At 38.3% G+C, this 21443-nt stretch overlaps 1 protein-coding gene across 1 annotated transcript in view; it reads left to right on the top strand.

Moving 5' to 3' along the window:
• The window catches only part of Hephl1 (hephaestin-like 1), an 80872-nt gene that overhangs the window by 29842 nt on the left and 29587 nt on the right, over positions 1-21443 (top strand). The window contains exons 3-10 of the mRNA XM_013028826.1: positions 3821-4033; positions 4670-4849; positions 7369-7623; positions 10272-10440; positions 13025-13164; positions 13299-13430; positions 15187-15398; positions 18523-18673. Of these exons, the coding sequence (XP_012884280.1) occupies positions 3821-4033; positions 4670-4849; positions 7369-7623; positions 10272-10440; positions 13025-13164; positions 13299-13430; positions 15187-15398; positions 18523-18673 (1452 nt within the window). The remainder of the gene's footprint in view (positions 1-3820; positions 4034-4669; positions 4850-7368; positions 7624-10271; positions 10441-13024; positions 13165-13298; positions 13431-15186; positions 15399-18522; positions 18674-21443) is intronic.

Raw genomic sequence — 21443 nt, 5'->3', positions numbered from 1 at the left:
ATTCTTATGTCCTCTTGGTGGATAATTCCTTTATTAGTGTGAAGTGATCTTTGTCTTTTCTGACTAATTTTTTAAAATATATTTTTATTCTTATTTTAAATGTGATATACAGAGGGATTACAGTTACATAAATCAGGTAATGAGTACATTTCTTTTTGAACAGTGTCACCTCTTCCCTTATTTTTTTTCCCAGATTATACTTTCTGATCCCTCTCCCCAACAAAGTGTACACTTAATTTTCAACATAGTGTCTAGTGAGTGTCACTGTTGCATTTGTTCACCCTTTGTACCACCATGTCTGTGACCCCACTTACCCTCCCCCAAATGGATAGACTTACATACAAACAAAAGGTGGAGAAATATAAAACAGCAACAACAACAAAAAAAAACAGCAACAAAGGAGAAAAAAAGCAAACAAAAAGCAAAATAACAAAAAAACCTTGTTTCCAATTCTTGGAGTTTATTTCAGTAAACATTTTATATGATCATATGCCCATAACTATTGAGCATTTGTGATCCTCTCTTAAGAATATCCTCCTTCAGTCTCACTGTGTGAATGTCTAGAGTCCTGTTTAATGTATCATGTTCAAGTGCATTGTTTTTTGTCTTTTACTATCCAGTGTGTTTACGTATCGATTTATAGGCACTTTCTAGTTACAATAAATGAGGGAAACCATGCAACCTATGTTTCTTTGGGTCTGGCTTACTTAATATAATTTTTTCCAAGTCTTTCTATTTCCGTATGAATGATACAATATCATTCTTTCTGATGGATGAATAGATTTCCATTGTGTGTTTCTACCACACTTTCTTGACCCATTCATTCACTGAGGGGCATCTGGGTTGATTCCATATCTTGACCATAGTAAATAATGCTGCAATAAATGTGGTTGTGCTGGTAGCTTTAGTATGGCATCGCTTGTGGTCTTTTGGGTAAATGCCCAGGAGTGGAATTGCTGGGTCCTAGAGAAGCTCTATGTTTAGTCATTTGAGGAATCTTCATACTGCTTTCCAGAGTGATTAAATAAGTTTACATTCCCACCAACAGTGTAGTAGAATTCCTTTTTGATCACATCCCCACTAGCATCTATTATTATTAGTTTTCTTGATAATGGCCATTCTAATTAGGGTGAGGTGGAATCTGAATGTAGTTTTGATTTGCATTTCTTTTATGGCCAGAGATGTTGAACATTTCATGGGTCTATTGGCCAGTCTTACTTCTGAGAAGTTTCTCTTTAAGTCATTAGCCCATTTATTAACTGGGTTGTTGTTTGTTTAAGGATTTATTTTGGAAGGGGGAATTACTTTTTTGAGCCCTAGGTGTATTTTTAAATATGAGGCCATTGTCTTAGGAGCCAGTCATGTGTGTTTCCCTTCAGTCAGTTTCTCTTTCTCTATCAGGTGTCCTTTATGGGCAGCTGTGTTGTTTACTTATATCCACTGGACTTCCACATCAGGGTCTTTTTTTGTTTGTTCATTTTTTATGGGTCGGGGGAGTTGGTCAGGCTTGAACTCGGGGTCTGGGCACTGTCCCAGAGCCTCTTTTTTCTCAAGGCTAGCGCTCTACCATTTGAGCCACAACTCCACTTCTGGTTTTTGAGTTGCATATCAGTCTTATTACATTGTTTCCTTTATGACCTAAAGTTTGGTGGTTTTTTATTTTCTCTGATTGCTTCATCTGAGCACTACTGAGAAGCCATGGCATGGTTTCAAGCAGAGGATAATATAATCAGATTTGAAATTTGAAAAGACTAACTTTTGCCATAGTTTGGAAAATGGATCAAAGGCAGAGATTCAGGGAAAACAGCTAGATGGTTACTGCAGAAGCCCACTTGAGAGATGCTGGCTGTTTGAATGAGAGTTTGGATGGTAGAAATGGACAGAATTGGATGAATTTGAAGAGAAGCAGATTCTAGCTATTTGGAAACTGGAAGGGAGAAAGAGGAAGAAGATAAGAATATCACTTTTATTCTGATTTGTAGCATTGAATATACTGGTAGTAGCTTTCTCTGGGTCAGCAGACAGTGGCTGAGGATCAAACTTGGTAGAAGTAAGTTTTGCTCTTACAAAAGGTTACATTTGAGATCCTTTGATATTTACAAGTGTAAATGTCAATTAGATAGATATCTGTGAAAAGTTCAGAGATGCTATCTAGGATAAAGAGAAAAGCAGAAATTGTGTGTATGTGGCTGATTTGTACTGTGTGACTGTGACATTAGGCGGGGGTGGGGGGATACTGTGCACAGAAGGAAGGAGGCTGTATTTATTCCTCTATCAAGTTAGATTATTTATCAAGATAGAAAGTAGCAAATTACATTAGCTTAACTTGGAGTAAAAATTGTTTTGTCAAAATATTCTCACCTATCAAAAGACCATGTAAAAACTATTTGAAAAAGTTTTTTGTATCTTTTGAAAATTGTTTTCAAAAGCATTGAACATATAATTTATTATAATGGTAAAGAATGTATATATAAAGGTTTTCTCAAAAACATTCTCTTAATACTAGCAAAAAGTCCTATCTTGATGAATTGATGAGTTTCATTTTATGGACAGAGAAACTGTATAACCTTATATTAACTTAATGTTTGTATGTATTAACTTAATGTATACTAAACTTATATCTAAAAATATTTAATCTAAATGTAACCAGAAATTCAGATTTGCATTAATCAGAGGGATTAAACTAATTTATTCCCTGCTGCCTTCACATAGGTTTTGGCTAATGTTATTTCTATAAGTGTCACTGACTTCAGGTATTATATAGTTTATGAGCTTGATGTAGAAAATTACTCACATTATTTTCAGAATGTAAAAAGCACTGACAGTTGCTATATGAAAGTGAATAAACAAGTATAACAATGGTCCATCCACTCATCAATAATTTTGATGGGAAGTCAGGCATAAAAAATTAAAATGTGGCTCAGTCACATGCTAGCAATGTTAACATATTTACAAATGGTCAATACCTTCCTTATGGGGTGGCTTTAGAGAATAAATGTGATAAAACACACAAAGTATCTACTATACTTGTATAGTAGGGGCTTAACTGGCTTTTTGTTTGTTCGTTTTACTGGTGTCCTCAAAACTTCAAATTATGCTTTTATGGAAGGATTTGTTTAGAAGGTAATACTCAGATTTTTGGTCATATCTTTGCCTCGGTTATACAGGCACTGACTGTCACATTTGAAGCTGAATTTCTAATGCTTTTACATTCATTAGCAGGTGGTCTATCCCAAGTCGTGCTGTTGAATGAATGAGTGGTAAATGCATGGGGGAATGAATGGTACATAGTCCTGGATTGTGTCCATCTTTCTCTGTCATTCATTCTCCTGCCTTCATTTCAGTAACAATCTAATTCTTCCCTGTCCTTTGGAAACCATCTTATCCCACCTCCATTACGATGCTTCTTATAATTATAATGTGCACATATTGGTCACTTGTCTTCTACAATTTTTCTACAAAAATGTTTGCTGGGCACTAGTGGGTCATGCCTATTATCTTAGCTACTCAGGAGGATGAGGTCTGAGGATTGTGATTCAAAGCCAGCCAGGGCAGGAAAGTCCATGAGACTCTTCTCTCCAATGAACCATCAAAGAGCCACAAGTGGATGGTAACTCAAGTGGTAGAGCACTAACCTTAAGCAAAATTAAGGCTCAGGGGCAGTAGTACCCAGGCCCTGAATTCAAGCCCCAGGATTAATACCATGAAAAAATAAAAAGATTGTATTAACTTTGCCTCAAGCTCCATAGCAAACATACTTAATTTCACTGATATTTAAAAGACTCTGGCCTTTTAATGATACCTTGTCTTTTCTCGGAAGGCGCCTTGTACCCAGATGGAACATCTGGAAGGAACAAGGATGATGACATGGTTCCTCCTGGCAAGAACTATACCTATGTGTGGCCAGTGAGAGAAGAATATGCACCTGCTCCTGCAGATGCCAACTGCCTGACTTGGGTATACCATTCTCACATTGATGCTCCCAAGGACATCTGCTCTGGGCTCATTGGACCTCTGCTAGTATGTAAAGAAGGTAAGGTGCATCCCTGCTCCCAAAAGCCTCTTCCCAGGTAACTCATGTGTAGCAAGTAAATAAGATTCGGGTCCAGTTTGGCTTACCTTCCTTATTCCACACAGACTGTGCCTCTTCCTTTAAACTTTCTTTAGCATACTGGAAATTGCTGTAGCATGGAAGTATGGTCTAACATCATAGCAAAGGGAAATATTTTATATTCTGCTTAAGAAATCCTAGGAGCATTCTAAAATGAATCTGATTCATATTTATAAAATAACATTCCATAAGCGTGAAAATTTTTATCAAATGACCTGAGACAACTTCTGCTTCATTATTACACATAGGTAATGTTTGCTACTTAACTTCTTATTAACTGACTTAGTGTGTCTATGTTGTCAGTAAAATCTACCTACCTAAAGGACAGCTAGCTTTCCTAGGCTACAGTTGTGAATATTTATTTTTTATGACTTTTCTGTTGTTCTGTCATTTTTAACAAAGCCCTTGTTCTTTGAGGGGATTGTAGATTATCCAACTATGTTTAGCCCTTTGACAAACTTCAGATCAACCAAACACCATTGGTAAGAAGGAAAGCTCATTTTAATTTATTTCACCTTGAACTTTTGTTTTAATCTGCCCTCTGAACTCATCCTGTAGGTATGCTGAACAGGTACTCAGGCACAAGGACTGATGTGGATCGAGAATTTGTTATAATGTTCACTCTTGTGGATGAGAATCAAAGCTGGTACCTTGATGAAAATATAAGACATTTCTGCACAGACCCTGATTCTGTTGACAAGAAGGATGCTGTTTTCCAGAGAAGCAATAAAATGCATGGTGAGTGTAAGGTAAATTTAAGTAGGTAGCCAGTGGATGAGAACAACACGTGGCATTTAGGCAAGAAAGAGAGGTTTATTTTATTTCCAAACAGTGTGCCCACAGTGCATGGTGGATATGCACATGGCCTAAAAGGAGCGAGCCCTCCTACCCCCCAGGATTTATCTAGGCCAGGGCCTGCACCAGATTCGAATATGACCTCAGAGCCTTGGACCCTCCCACAGTCCAATGGGAGGGGGTGGTGGTCCAGGATGTGACCTCAGAGGAGGGGGAGGGGATTGCCTCCAGGTGTGCCAGTTACTTAGGTAATGCAGATACTGGGTGGAGATCAGCCAAGAGGAGGGAAGAGTCTGCCCAGCCCTCCTGGAGTGGACCTTGCAGTGACTGTCTCTTATGCTCTCGAATGTACTAGTGTCTCCTAAACTATGGGATACTTCAGGAAGGTATGCTAAGCCTTGTTTTGCCAGATATATAAATAGTGATGACAGTGGTTTGAAGTAATATGAATAAGTTATAATACATGTTGGAGCCTAAACAACCTGCAACACAATAGATACAAGCTAAATTGAGTATGATGGACATGATTGTGGTACAGAAAATGGAAGGATCAGTGTCATAATCAGCAAAGACTTGATGGGTAAAGTAATCCTGGAGACTTAATGGGATTAAATTGACATAAAAGAGAATGGAGTCACTATCACCTAATAATTGTTTTGTACCTCTTGCCTTATTCAGCAACTATTTTGTGAATGGCTGCCAATTTTTAAGAACTATGCTATGCATAAGGATTAAAGGGGCACTTGTAATGCTATCTTCCCAGGCATTCTTTTAGCCAAGTTTTATTGAGCAACCAATGTACACCAGACCTTATATTTGTTTGAATATTTTTGTTCAAACTATTTATAGTTATCCTTGTAGTTCAGACAGAAAGCTTACCTGTGATTGTTCTTCACAATGGTGGCTTACTGCAGCATTTTGAGGATGTGAGGACTAAGCTGTCTCTTTCCACTGTTTGGCTGGAGAACTTTAGAGGACATAAAGGAAATCTTTAATGTAAACACCTGTCTTCATTCACTGTGAAATCATGTTTCTTAGAATCGTCCTGAGGCAGCCTCTGTGTTGCCATAGAATTCCATAAAGAAGGAGAGGAGTTGTAGGTCCCCCTCTTGCCTCATTTAATAAAAATTACTGTGAACAGTTTTTTAAATTTTGTTTTATTGTAAAGATGCTATACAGAGGCGTTACAGTTACATGAGTAAGGTAATAAGTACATTTCTTGTTGAGCATTCCACTACATTTTAAGGAAAGATAGCATGTGTGCATAAGTAAGTGTTTGCAGGCACTCCTTCTTTGAGACTGGCAAATGAGAACTTGCCAACTACAAGGGGGGAAAAAACCCTAGTTAATCAACACAAACCTATTGCTCAATTTATTCAAATCTACCAAAATGGCTTAGAATTGATTGTGCTGCCTACATCATTATTATCTTAGTAGCAATAGCTTTAAAAAGCTTAGTTGGAATTTAATCAAGTCTTGGTAAAGTTGTGGCTGCCATTTAGATGACAGCTGTGTGTGTGTGTGTGTGTGTGTGTGTGTGTGTGTACATGCGCGTACTGAAGCTTACACTCAGGGTCTGCGGGCTGTCCCTTATCTTTTCTCTCAAGACCAGTACTCTACTACTTGTGTCACAGCTCCACTCTTGGCTTTTAATTGTTGAATTGGAAATAAGGGTCTCATGGATTTCTCTGCTTCGGCTGGCTTCAAACCTCAATCATCAAATCTGAGCTTTCTGAGCAGCTAGGATTACAGGCATAAGCTACTAGCCCCCTGGACCTCCCTGTTTTTTAAAGTAACAAAATAAAAATATGTCTCGTAAGTATCCTTAAATCAACTCCTTTACTTTTCACCCTGCTGCATGCTTGTGTTACATAATTAAGTAGATGCTACATGTCAGAGTTTCTGCTGGATCCTGATGACATGAGCAAGACATGTTTCCAGCTCAAAGGAGCAGGAAGGAAGTGTGATGTGGGTGGTATGGTAGATATACAAATGAAGGATTTGAATAGAAGGTGATTGAGTCACTCTGGAAGTGCATCAGTTCAGTCTATACCTTAATACACCTTCTTACACATGACTGCTCACTGTAGCTCTAAGACTGTGTACAATGTATACTGATTTCTTCTTCTGCTTCCTCCTCTTCTTTGTTTTGTTCAGGCTTTTTCTTTTTCTTTTTAAAAAATTTTCTGAAGCAGTTCCTCACTATATAGCTAAGGCTGGAGTCCTCCTGCCTCTGCCTCCGGAGTGGGGGATTACAAGTGTGTGCTACTATGCCCAGCTTGATCTTCACTTGTGTTGATTTCTTTTCCTTAAAATAGACAAAACTTTCCATTCCTTTGTGAGATAATAATACATAAGTATTAAGGGCCTGAATTTCTCCATAAAGCATTACAACCAATGATGTGTTGGTCTCGTTTGCCTTTGTATGGGAGTCTTTTCCACTAGTGCATTTCTATTTTCAGCCCTCAATGGATTCCTCTTTGGGAATTTCCCTGAACCTGACATGTGTGTTGGTGAATCTGTGTCCTGGCACTTGTTTGGAATGGGGAATGAGATAGACATCCATTCCATCTACTTTTATGGTAACACCTTCATCAGCAGAGGGCATCGGACAGATGTTGTCAACCTGTTCCCAGCCACCTTCCTGACAACAGAAATGATCGTTGAAAATCCTGGGAAATGGATGATAACATGCCAAGTCAGCGACCACCTACAAGGTAAAAAAGGACAAAGGCCATGTTATGTGCACAGAACAGTGCAAGAAAACTACATAGTCACTGCTGCTTGCCCAATGCTTTCTCATAGGTGGATTCTTATATGTATTATAGTTACTTAAATATTAAATACATAAAAGCATACTGCATTCTTTTAATTAAAATACTGCTCTCAGTCATTTATTAATCATGTCTCTGTGAACAAGGAGATGATTGAAAAAAATGGATGAGACTTTCAAAAGGACTTTTAGTCTAGCCGCAAGGCACAGTTAGACGTTTACAAAATGAGTAAAATGTGAGGCCAGATTTTGTGGATGCTGTACTCACTATTCCAGAACAACCCGGGCACTTCCTCAGGAGATTGCTCCTAAACCAAATCTTGAAATGTGGGTAGGAAGTGAATAGAGGAAGAAGGAAAGAAAGCAAGTCTTCCTTAAAACTGAGAAAAGTATATGTTTCTTCCCATGACTGGGAAGATTAAGTAAAATTTTAGCACTGAAAAAGACTTTCTAGATAATCAGGATCAAATCTCCAGCCAATTTTTGAATTTCCTTTTGAATATCTCTGTTAAGTGATTGTATCAGCTTATGTCATCTCTAGACTGCGCTATTGGAATGTTCTTCCTTAAATCAAGACAAAACCCATTGATAATGAACAGTCCTCTTGCCTACAAAAGGCATTTGTTAACTGCCTGCCGAATGACATGGTTCTGGTTCCTTAAGACAACACGGAATAAATCCTTATTTATCTGGACCAAAAGATAGGTTCATGCTAGAGAAATAATGAGAGAAAAGCCTGAGGAGGCAGACGGAGCCCTTAAGTTTTTAACTCTCCATGATTCCTCCTTGGAAACTTCTCTGAAGCTGCCATTTGTATTGGTGCAATGGTGTTCATGACCAAGTGAAGGAGGCAGAGCTATGTGTGGAAGGCAGTTTTGAGTCCTCAATTCTTAGGCACACTAGTAACACACTATAGTCTTGGAAAGGTTAATATAACATATTTGCCCAGAAGGCCACTGGATGCTAGTTAAGAAGTACTAGAAGCATTCGAGCTATGGGATATAAAGGACTTGACCTAAAATGATGCAAGTAGAAAGGGAAAAAGTGTCAGTGAAATTGAATGTTCACTTTAATAATATCTGATTAACATCTAAATCTGATATGCAGGGATATTCATGGATGCTTTGATAATATGGTTTTGTTCCTGTCAACCTTGTATAACAAATCTTAGTATTAGTTATTCCATTTAAATTAAATTCAACTTAAAAGTTAATCAGTTAATACCTACCAGGGAAGACAAAGTTGAACAAGATAAAGTTCTAATTTTTAATTAGTTAATTATTACTAATATTAGAGCTGCAACCCTCTAGGTCTTAGCTTCCTAAGTAATTAGGATTACAGTCATGAGTCCCCAGTCCCCAACCAGGGTTAAATCTAAGAAGAAAATTCGTGACCTAAGCACTCCAAATCTAGACTTAAAATCAAGAAAACCATTTGAGATGAATAATATTTCTGAGTTTGGCCAGTAGTTGTAAATGTACATTGATGTTTATCCATTCACTGATATCCAGTATTGCCTAAATTTTCCATACCCTTAAGAAAGAAATATTATGGAACTTAGTAAATATAATCTGTAACCACATATGGAGATACTAGCATTGTGTTTTGGTGAGTATGCACCCTCACTATTTTCCATACCCTTATGTGACAGTGTGCATGATTTAAAGAATAAAATCAGTCTGCTACTAGTTCTCTGTCCTTTGCTCTTTCTACTTATTAACACATCAGAAGAATATTTTCATGTTAATGAAAATGATTGTCATAGGGAGACTGTACTTTATTTAACCAATACCCCAGTGCTTAACACTTATATTTTACTCCTTCTTTTTGGCTATTAGAAACAGTTCATAGTACATTTTCCCTTTTCTCTGAACGTTTCCTTAGGAAAACTTCTTGATTTGGAATTCATGGATCAAAGTTTATTTTTTTAGAAAAAAACCCAATGGCCACACATTGCTAAATTATGTTTTTAGAAGTAGTTATTCTCCCAGCCATCATGTGTGAGCTCACCCTTCCCTCCGCTTGAATGTCAACACTAATCATTATTAGTCTTTTGTTTTCTTGAACTCTTTTTATTTACTTTGACTGATGTGACTTCTTTTATAAAACATTCATTTATGTCTTTGAACGTAAATGTCTATCAAAGTGTGTTTTTCTTCTTTAGTTTTAGTTTTTTACTTAGCATATATTAGTTGTACAAAAGTGCTTCATTGTGGTATTTCCATGATACATAAAATGGACTTTGATCAATTTGACCTCCTTTATTACTCTTTGATCCTTTTATAAATTTAATGGGTTTTATTATTTTACTTTCATATATGCAGAGTAGTAAAACCACTCTCGCTGCCCCTCATACGTTCCTTCCGCCCTTCCAGTGATATTGAGGATCAAATTCATGGCCACATGCAAACACTTACCATTGAGCCACCTTCCCTAGTGATTCACAAATGCATCTTTTGTCATATATGTTACAAAATCTCTTCTCCCTATTCTTCATTTTTAACTTAGCATGTAGTCTAATTTTCTGTATAAAAGTTTTAAGTGCTCTTCAGTATTTTCCTGAGTGTCATTTATTCTTGGCTTGTGTTACAGCTGGAATGTTAGGGCAATACAATGTTGGTAACTGCAAAAGTGATATTCCTCGCCCCAAGATGAATGGTCAACAGAGGCGCTACTTCATAGCAGCTGAAAAAGTTCTTTGGGATTATGGTCCTCAAGGGTATGACAAGTTTACTGGTCTTCCTCTGAATGCCTCCGGCAGGTATGCACTTTTTTGCTGGTATTTCTGAGCTCTTTGCAAGAGAGGCATGTAGTAAGATCTCCACACATGATCTTTCTTGTATTTCAGGCCCTACTCTGATGACCATATGCCACATAGATGACACAATGTCACTCTTCCTTTTTGTTTTATTTTTATTGTTATTATAAAGGTGTATACAGAGGGGTTACAGTTAGATAAGTCAGATAATGAGTACACTTCTTTTTGGACAATTTCAATGTCATTTCTTAAAAATTCTTAATATAAATACTGATGAGATTTGGCAGTGTTTATTTCCTTGGATTCATTTATTCTTTCATTAAACAAATGTTTGAGTACCCATTGTGTGCAAACTGGAATGCAAAGTGCCATTTGGAAAACTAAGAGTAAGGCCATTGCATGACTATTTTTCAGTAGGAGAAACTCCTTTTCAGTGTAGGTGAGCTTTAAAAAAAGCTCAGGGAATTTTGATATTAATGATGTCCCATCTCTGTCCTTCATGAGTCCCTTTCCTCCCTGTCCAACAATGTCATTTCCCCCCCTTTAAGTTGTTAAGGGAAGCCTTCCCTGACTTCTGAATCAGAAGTAATCACTTTTTCTTGGTTCCCATAGCATCTAGTATTTTTCAAATTGAATCTTGAAATTTATAATTTGGTGTGAACTTCTGTGACTTAGAGACGCATATGTTAATGATGTCTATGAATGCATTAAAATGAATAATTGGATGCTAAGAATGATTACTATTCCCCAGCACCTATTCAAGTCCTCTTTTTGTGACCAGTAATGACAACCTTTGCTTCAAGCATATATTTCATTCATCAATTCTGTTCATTCACACATATATACCTGCATTCTTCCACCAAACTAATGCAGCTGAAACTTGCACAAAGAATTTGTGAGAACCATGCATAAAAATTTTTTCATGTCAATATTCTCTATTGGTGAGCATTTCTTTCTAAACAGAATAAGAAAAACAAACTTTTGTTATTATTGTCTTATTTATTTTCTGCGCTGGTCCTGGAGCTTTAACTTGGGGTCTGGGGGGTGACCCTGAGCTTTTTGCTCAAGGCTAGTGCTCTACTACTTGAGCCACAGCTTCCATTTTCAGATTTTTCATGGTTAATTGTAGATAGGAGTCTCATGAACTTTCCTTCCCAGGCTGGCTTTGAACTGAGATCCTCAGATCTCAGCCTCCTAAATAGCTAGGATTGCAGGCATAAGCCACTGGAGCTTGGTGAGATTTAGCTTTTAAAACAATTCAGAAGCCTTCTGGAGTTCTGAAGTGCCTTCTGAAATATGAAAAATTAGAGTATATTTAACCAGTATTTAGTGTGGTATATGAAAGTACAATGAACTTGTGGCAGGAGAGATGCAAAGCATCTAAGACAATGTCCTCACCCTTATGTGGAGAAGGGGTACAGAAACAACTTTACAAGTTATGAGAGTTATGAGTAGAGGTAGTTTCATGGCTGTTCAGAGATAACAAAGATAGTCATAGAGCACCGCACACAGGAAATCGGATTTAAGCAGGATCTTGTAGAATGACAGAATTTATATAAGTGAGTAGTGAAGGCTGGGAAAATTTAGATGCAGGGGTTAATGCACAGCACATGCTATATGGGAGAGGTAGATTAGATCAGAAAGAATGTGGTGGTCATTTAAGGAATGAGCACTTGCATAGAACAATAGAGAGAGTACTGGACATCAATCACAAAAGTTCTTTAATACTTTAAAACTTGGTTTGATTGGCAACTGGAAGCAATTGACACTTAAGGATAAATAAATAGTGCTGGTAACCTTTTGGGATATTAATGTTGTGTTAGTATGTATACTGAGAAAAAAATGAATAAGCCGGAGTGAGATAAGGTGCAGAATATGCAATGAGGTGATGTGAGCATCACCTGGGCTTTAGTATAAGGAAGACAAGAAGAGAAAAGATGCACAAAGTGTGTTGAAAAAGAAGTGTACAGAATTTACAAAGTGAGGAGATTAGATAGCAAAAGAAGAGAAAGACAATGCATGACTGTAGGAGTGGTATTTCCACTGGTGGAGATGAGGTGGTTGAGAGATAATGCTAGTCAGAAGTTATGTTATTAAATCTCACAATTTTAAAATTTGATTTTTATGATAACAGTTTATACGTCCTTTCCATTAATTGACTTAATTAACTAGGCACTCACTCAATCATGCCAGAGAGCACATGTCCTACCATCTGCAGAGCACGTTCACATTGAGATCAGCAAGAGATAGATGCTTGCTCAGCAGAGAAACCTGTTAGCTCTTTATTACTTTGTAGGACACAGTTCTGGGACCCCAACATTGGTAAGTAAGGAGTTTGCCTGTAACTTATTTGGTTGCTGAACTTCTGGGGAAGGGAGTACCATGTCCAAGAGAGAAATGAACTCGATCACTTCTGAAGACTTTTAAGGCTGGTCGACTCCTTGTGAACTTTGCTCAAGCCAGTGTAGATGTTCCTGGGGAGACTGGTGGGTGAGTGGGATAGAGGTTATCATTGAAGATCCATTGTTAATGTCTCCAGTGGATGTGGCAGGATGTGTTTTCAATCACATTCCAACATCATTTACAGCGACTCTGCACTCTACTTCACACAAGGAGAGCACAGAATAGGAGGGCAATATTGGAAGGCTCGGTATACAGAATATGTGGATGCAACTTTTACTCAAAGAAAAAGACCCTCCGGGATAGAAGGCCATCTTGGAATTCTTGGTACAGTAAAACAATCCTCGTGTTTGGAGAGGCCATGCCTTACCGGGCATTGTTCATCTCCATAGAATGACTCCTCTGCTCGTACTTATTTCCTTTCTTCTCACCAACTTCATTCCCCTCTCAAAATTTTCTAGGTCCAGTCATAAAGGCAGAGGTGGGTGATACCCTGCTAGTGACCTTTGCCAACAAAGCTGACAAAGTCTACAGCATTCTACCCCATGGTGTGCTCTATGACAAGGCATCTGATGCAGCACCAAACTTAGATGGTGAGTCTCAGCCTGAGCCTAGAGAAGAAACAGAGCAAATGAGGGAAGGACTGACAACTATACAGACTTGGTTCAAGTCCTGGTCCCTTCCCTTCCCAACTCTAAGTACTTAGGCAATGATTTCAACTTCCTATACATTATTCTTCTCATCTATCCAATGCAGATAATAACATTCACATGTGAAGGCACTGGAAAAGGATGGGGAGAATACAGAACAGGTTCCTCAATAGGTTCTTTGGAAATGGTCATTTCTTTCCTTTTCTCTTGGTAATGTAGTAAATTTAAAGTGAGCTTCTTCCATATCTCTAAAATGGAGAGTCTTTCTGCTGGAAGTTTCTCAAGATTCTGCTGGTAAGAATAGAAGGGGAAAGCTCATTTCCAGTGTTTCATTAACAAAATTATACACGTCGTTGCTCTATTTACTACGAGAACTGTTGATTGAAGGTCAGTATTATGGGCTGTATATTATCATATGCAGCCTTTCTCCCTCACAGAGCAGGGAGTGCAGGCTCTTTGCACACAGGAGGGCAGCTTCAGCTCCTGGTGGCAGAAATATCCACCATTCAAGACAATGCTTCTGAGAAACTCCTGGACCCTCAGTGCTGCCACCATGGCTGCAGCAGCCACCATGGCCTCTTGGGATCTTTCTTCATCCCCTAGATGGAGGCCCTGCCCAGTCAAGATTAGGTTTGGTGGTGCTGGTGAGAGGAAGGATAAAAGAATCTGTACTCTCCAATCTTCAGCCTCTCCTGATAAAACCGTGCTCTCTGTTTTTTTTTAAATCAAGATGCTCAGAATGACTTGTGGGGAGGGGAGGTGCCATAGAGAGAACACCAAGGCCAGCCAAATGTTTGTGTTTTTCATTTTTCAACTCAGAAAACTTACTGGGCACATTTTTCCAAAACATGGAACGATATGCAAAGGGAATCTTTAGCCTGGTTCAGTAAGAGAGAGACTGTTGTGTTTTTTGGCAGTACAATCAATGTGAATTAGTTGCACGGGCTTTCAAAGGAAACAGACTTGAGTTTGAATCCCTGCTCTGTCATTTATCAGCTTTGTAACCTTGAACATTCACTTACCTCTTCCAGCATATGGTTACTTAAATTAGCTACTAGTTCATGCTCCCAGGATTCAAAATCTTTAAAAATTAGTCTCTTGTTTAACATTTTGGGGTTGTTTCCTGCAAGGCTGAGTAAAACATATTTTATATTGAAGGCATTCAATGAGCGAGGCATTGGTGGCTCACACCTTTAATCCTAGCTACTCAGGAGGCTGAGATCTGAGGATCACAGTTCAAAGCCAGCCAGGGAAGGAAAGTGCATGAGACTCTTATCTCCAATAAACCACTCAGAAAACTGGAAGTGGTGCTGTGGCTCAAGTGGTAGAGTGCTAGCCATGAGCTGAAGAGCTGAAGGACAGCGCCCAGGCTTAGAGTTCAAGACCCATGACGGACAAAAAAAAAAAAGGCATTCAATGATGTCTCATATTTAATTAATTATTAAATGGACTACATCACTCTTTCAGTGTTGGCTAAGTCCGGTATTTGGGTATAAAACAGTATACACTCTACAAAGAAAACTGCTTTGAGTGAAGCTTCTACCTCATAAAACAACAGTGTGTTATAGGCATCAGTGGCTCCCCTGGTCGGGTAAATACTAACTTTCCTTCTGTAACATGTACCAGCGTTGGAGAGAGACAGTCCAGCCTGGGCAGTGTTTGCTGTGGATTTGAGTAACCATTTCATTTGTACCCTCAGGATTTCTGAAACCAGGCGCCCATGTCAAGCCTGGGGAAACCTTCACATACAGATGGATGGTGCCAGAAAGTGTCAGCCCCGCCGCAGGCGACCCCCCCTGCTTGACCTATCTTTACTTCTCAGCAGTTGAGGCAATCAAGGATACCAGTGCTGGGCTTGTAGGACCTCTGCTGGTGTGTAAAAGGGGTGCTCTCAATGCCGACGGCACACAGGTAGGTCATCAAATGTCACCAAGAGTTATACTGGGGAGTAGATGAGCCATGTAGCTACCGAGTAGCTAGTGATGAAGAGGCCCTTACAAAAGCAGTAGCTCTTCTTTCCTTTTGAAATTGACTCCTACACAATGAGGGGGTTATTTATTTTTTTCTAAACTTTAGACCCAAATTTCCAAAGTAACCAAGGCCCACCCAGGATTGTTGCTTTTCTATTTCTTATAGCTGGGTTGATGTACTTCATTCCCAGAATGAAGTACATACGGCATCCCTATGAGACCTTACTAGAAAGATACATAAATACCTCTTCCCCTGCTCATCTTTTCACCTGCTAGAAGAGGCCTGAGTAGATTTTTCCCTGCAGAAAGACTGATACAAAGTAGGTAGGTTACTTCTTGAAGTGAAAATAACTTTGGTAAAATGGATTTCTTGCTGAACAAAATTTCAGCTTTGGGGAGGTTTCAGGATTTTTTGTTCCTCGTGCATAACTAATGTCACCATAAATAATATTTGGCTTAGGTGAAACAACAACTTCTACAGATACTTATGGAAAAAATCAAATTTTTCACTGAATGAATACAACAGGGAAAAAAATCAAAACTACGTTACAAATATTTTCCGGCACTTTATCTTTTTGGTTCAGGTATTTAATTCATAGGAAATAAGCTAATGTACTGGGAAAAGACAGATGTGCAAAGTCACATGTTCTTCTGACTTACTACCATAGTAAATACATTCTGTATTACCTTATGCTACTATTGAGGTATAGTACAAATACTCAAGAGTATTACACATGAAATAGACATTTCTAGGATTTTTCATTTTTGCAGAGAACTGGTAGACCAACATGCCTGTGTCATCTAAGTCTAGAAATTCCTTTGAGCCCAGAACTAGGTCCTTACAATGCCAAATATTCTAAGACATCACAGCTTACGTAAATTGCCTTACAATTTCTAATTGGTAAAATAAAGGTTTGAATGAATAGGTTTTCCTCTTTTTATAAATGTTCTTAATATCACATAGAGGTATTTTAAAATGCTGTGATTTTCACTGCTAATCAGTGCAAGAATGTAAGCCTCTAAATGTGTGTTTATAAGGAATTATTTACACACTTTCTTGCAACTACCATAATTAACTTCCCGTTTTCAATGATGAGTTACAGGGGTCGCCAGCTTTGGCTGAACACTGGAATTATCTGGAAATTATGATTTAATTGGTCTACAACATCTGAATAAAGAATTGTGAAATATCCAACTCTTTTATGGCCAACTTTGAGAAACCTTGTCAAATAAGAAGAATCCTAATTACATTTCACGTAGCTCTCTAAAGACTCCAGAAGTGTCTGTAGAAGTTGTTGTTTTACCTAAGCCAAATATTACTTATGGTGAGATTAGTTATACATGATGCATGAGGAACAAAAAATCCTGAAACCTCCCCAAAGCTGAAATTTTGTTCAGAGAGAAATCCATTTTACCAGACAGAAAGTTATTTTCAATTCAAGAAGTAACCTACCTACTGAGTATCAGTCTTTCTTCAGGGAAAAACCTACTCAGGCCTCTTCTAGGCAGGTGAAAAGATGAGCAGGGGAAGAGGTATTTATGCATCTTTCTAGTAAGGTTTCATATGGATGCCATAGGCTATAGCCAGGTGATTTTTTTAGCTTCCCCTCGCTCCCCTCCCCTTCCCTTCCCTACTCTTCCTTTCCTTCTCCTCTCCTCCCCTCCTTTTCCCTCCCCTTCCCCAGTCTCCTCCCGTTCCCCTCCTCTCTCCCCTCTTCTCCAATTTCTCTCTCCCTCTTTTCCTCCCTCCCTTCTTCCCTCCCTCCTTCCCGTTCTTCTTCTTCTTCTCTCTCTCTGCATTAGAAGTCTGCAAAAGATAAAAGAAGCAAACTGTGTATGTATAAGGACATAGCAGAACACAACAAATTGCTTTTGAACTTGGCTTTGTTGCATGATACCAAGGGAGAAGAGTGAAGGATTAGCTGAGCAGGCAGGCAGGCAAGGCATCACTGTAAGGACAGCAGCAGAATAAAAGGCAGCTTGGATGGGAAACATGTTTGAGACAGGAGGACATCTAGTGACAAAACGTGTATCAGCTATTTGGTGCAGCTTGAAAGAAAAGCATAATCATTAGTTGAGTGTACTGTGTAGTCAAATAAAATCCAATAAACTGTCTAGGAATATTCAACCTAGTAATTCATAGTCCTCTTCAACCCAAGTTAGCATAAAATAACCCTGTCTCCTAAGTTTTATGAATTCATTATTTTTCTCACAAATATATGTTGAGTGCCTGATTTTCCAGCCATTTTTCTTGGACCTGAGGGTACAGAGTGGAATCAAAAACCTTAAAATTGTCTCTCCCACATGCAGTCCATATTTCAGAGGAAAGCAGTTAAAATAAGTTTATAAAATATAATGTCAGGTGGAGCTAAGTGCTTCAAGTACAACAAGAGTAGGGTAAGATGAGTTTAGGGTGAGGCCGAAGGTGAAGGCTATGTAACATGAGGAGCGAGCTGGGGAGGAGATTTCTTTAGGAGGGGGAACAGCATCTGAAAAGACCCCAAAGCACGAATGAGGCTGGTGTACTATTGATGGAAGAGCACAAAGGCAGAGTGTCTTCTGAAAGTGAGGAGGTTAGGAGCAGGAAATGAAGTCAGACAGAGAGGTTGAGGCCCGAGCATCGGAGGCCATACTCAGATGCGGTCAGAGAGGTCCAGCCTGTGAACAGGACTACACGGGGCAGAAAGCCTGCTGAGCAAGGACATCACACTTTGGAAGAAATTGAGAATGATGTAAGGGAGACAACTGATAAGGATGCATTGTGCTCATAAATTGACATGTTGAATTGAAAGCCCGTTGTACAACTACTTAAAAATAATAATTAAAAAGAGGAACAACAAAAAAGAAGTTTCATAGTAATGAATAGGACATAAAAAGAAAGACATGTTTCCTAGACATCACGTGAACCCACCCGAGTCAAGCTGAGAATCCTGATTTACAAAATGACTTGGTGAATCTGTAGCTCACATTGATCATCACTCATTTTGTCTTAAATTTGAAAGTTAAACATGCTATGCATTCTGCAAGCTGTATGTTTTGTGTATTTCTTTCTTTCTTCTCCATAGAAAGGAATAGACAAGGAATTTTACTTACTGTTCACAGTCTTTGATGAGAATCTGAGCAGGTATTTTGATGAAAACATTCAGAAGTTTACCTGGCATCCCTCCAGTGTTGACAAGGAAGAAAAAGAGTTTGTGAAATCCAACCGAATGCATGGTATGATAAATGAAAAGCATAATGGCATTTGAAATGTAAATAGTTGTGGTGTTTTAATTATCTTAATTTTTGTTTCTTGAGTATTGCTCTCGGTCTCAAAGTAAGTGATTTCACATCTTCAGCTTCACAGGTCATCTCCCAAAGATATGGTAAAACTTTATGCTTTCCTGTTGCTCATAATCATGTCTATAATCCTGAGGAGCTCAAAAAATTAAATCCCCTAACAACAAATCCTCAAATAAACAACTGCCTGATAAATAAGTGGGCTAAAGATTTAAAGAAAAACTTCTCTGAAGAGGAAATAAGAATGGCCAATAGATATATGAAGAAATGCTCAACCTGTCTAGCCATAAAAGAAATGCAAATCAAAACAACATGAGATTCCACCTCATCCCAGTTAGAATGGCTATAATCAAGGAATCTATTAACAACAGATGCTGGAGGGGATGCGGCCAAAAGGGAGCCCTACTGCATTGTTGGTAGGAGTGTAAACTTGTGCAATTACTTTGGAAAGCAGTATGGAGGTTCCTCAAAAGACTCCACATAGAGCTCCCCTATGACCCAGCAATCTCACTTTTGGGCATTTACCCAAACAATCACAAACTAGCCATACTAAGGCTACCAGTACAACTGTTTGTTGTAGAATTATTTACCAAAGCTAAGATATGGAACCAACCCAGATGCCCCTCAGTAGATGAATGGATCAAGAAAGTGTGATATATATATATATATATATATATATATGTATATATATATGAATTCTATGCCTTCATCAGAAAGAATGACATCGCCCCATTTGTTAGGAAATGGAAAGACTTGGAAAAAATTATATTAAGTGAAGTAAGCTAGGCCCAAAGAAACAAAGGTCCCATGGTTTCCCTTATTTGCAATAACTAGTATATGTCTGGGACAAGCAGACAAGATCAAAAGCTATGTACATATGACCAGATAAGATAACCAGATAAAATGAACCCCAAGATAGGGAAACAAGTGGTGTTTTCTTTCTTGCTATTGTTCCTAACATATTTATAATGTACCATGTGATTTTTTTTTGCTTCTTTCTATGTTCCTCCCCCATGGTATAACCCTTGTTTTCACTGTATTTGGTGTCGGTGCCCTGCATCTTGTATATACTTCTCTACCTTGGGGAGGGGAAGGGAAAAAACAAAATGCTTAAATAGGGATACAGGTTGACCCATTGTAACAATGAGATGTACAAGACACTATGTTGAAAAATGAACTTTACAATTTAGGTGGGAGGGAGGTGGGGGAAGGGGGAGCCTACTTGTGGAGGTGGGAGGGAAGGGAGGGTAGGGGACAAACAAAGGAGGGGGTAACAATGCTTGATAGGAAATGTACTCATGACCTTGCTCATGTAACTGTAACCCCTCTGTACAGTATTTTTGCAATAAAAAAACGTATTTTTTTTAAAAAGAAAGCAGTCAAAAAAGTGCTAAAGGAAGTATTATAACAGACTCAAAACTGCTCATTTAAGGGCTGAACACAACATCTATTTATTGACTTTAAAATCAGTGTGGGATTTCAAGTCAACATGTTAGTTTCTAAGTACATGTACCTTGATCATTGTCACCTCTTCCATCTCTCCCCATCTCTCCCAACCCTACCCATCCCCTCACATTGTTGTGTTCCATTTTCACAAATGTACATTGAATATTTTGACTATTCACCATCCTTCCTTTCTCTATTCATCTACCCCCTCTGCGCCTTGACTCACCCTCCCAAGGACAACACATGTTCTAGCTCTCTGGTATGTTTTTTTAAAGGAATATTTAAAAACATATTATGAAAGAATAAAAAATATAGCCCAACCTCCCTCCCAGCATAGGGAGTCCAAAAAGTCCAAGGTTACAGTGGCGCACAACAAGCAGGTTCAAACCCCCATTGTCCCTGATGCTCATTTCCAGCAGCACCTTCCTGGACAGGGTCTGGAAGCAAGAGACTTCCAATGTCATCTTCTAGGAAAAGCGTTCTGATACGTGGATAAGCAATTTGTATCTGCAATTTGTAGAAGATGGTAAAAAAGGGACACAAAACTAGAAATGAGCAAACATGGTAATTCCTTAATGGGAAAGTTAAATTGTAAGACAATTATCATCAGAGAAACCTCTACAGGGAAAAAATTGAACTAATGGACCACATCACATTAAGTTGCAACCTGGTTTGATGATATGAAACTCATTTTTTATTTTTTTTCATTATTATCTTTAAGTAGTTGTACAAAAGAGTTGCCATTTAACAAAGCAGTTTATGAATACAATATAACTTGATCAATGTCACCTCTTTCATTTTCACATGTCATTTTAAAAGCAAAGTTAAGGGGAAATTTTCACATTGAGGAAAGATTTCACATTAATTACAAAGTAAATTCTAATGCTAGTCTTGCTTGGATGGGATAGGGGAAGAAGTAACAAACCATAGACTGGGCCTAACATGGTATCATGCTTTGACTCTCATGTATTTACAGGGTGTGTTTGAAAGGTGTTTATTCAAGGAATCAGTGCAAGATCTAGAAAATGAAGCTCTAAGCAAAAGTTTAAAATCAAGAAAGATTCTCTACCAAATAGTAATTTATTAAGACCTGTATTTACACTAATATTTTTAATATTTGATGAGCAAAAGTTTAGGTCATTTCTATGAATAGTCCTATATTTAAATATACTTAGCAAGCAGTCACAGAAATAAAAAAACTTTTTTGACAGGGGGCTTATTCTAGAAGTCCATTCATGTCTTTGGATTTGTTTGTTTGTTT

The sequence above is a fragment of the Dipodomys ordii genome, unplaced genomic scaffold, assembly GCF_000151885.1.
Source record: "Dipodomys ordii isolate 6190 unplaced genomic scaffold, Dord_2.0 Scaffold114, whole genome shotgun sequence".
NCBI lineage: Eukaryota > Metazoa > Chordata > Mammalia > Rodentia > Heteromyidae > Dipodomys > Dipodomys ordii.
Note: the sequence above shows the minus strand (reverse complement) of the source record. Positions and strands in the feature narration are given on the sequence as shown.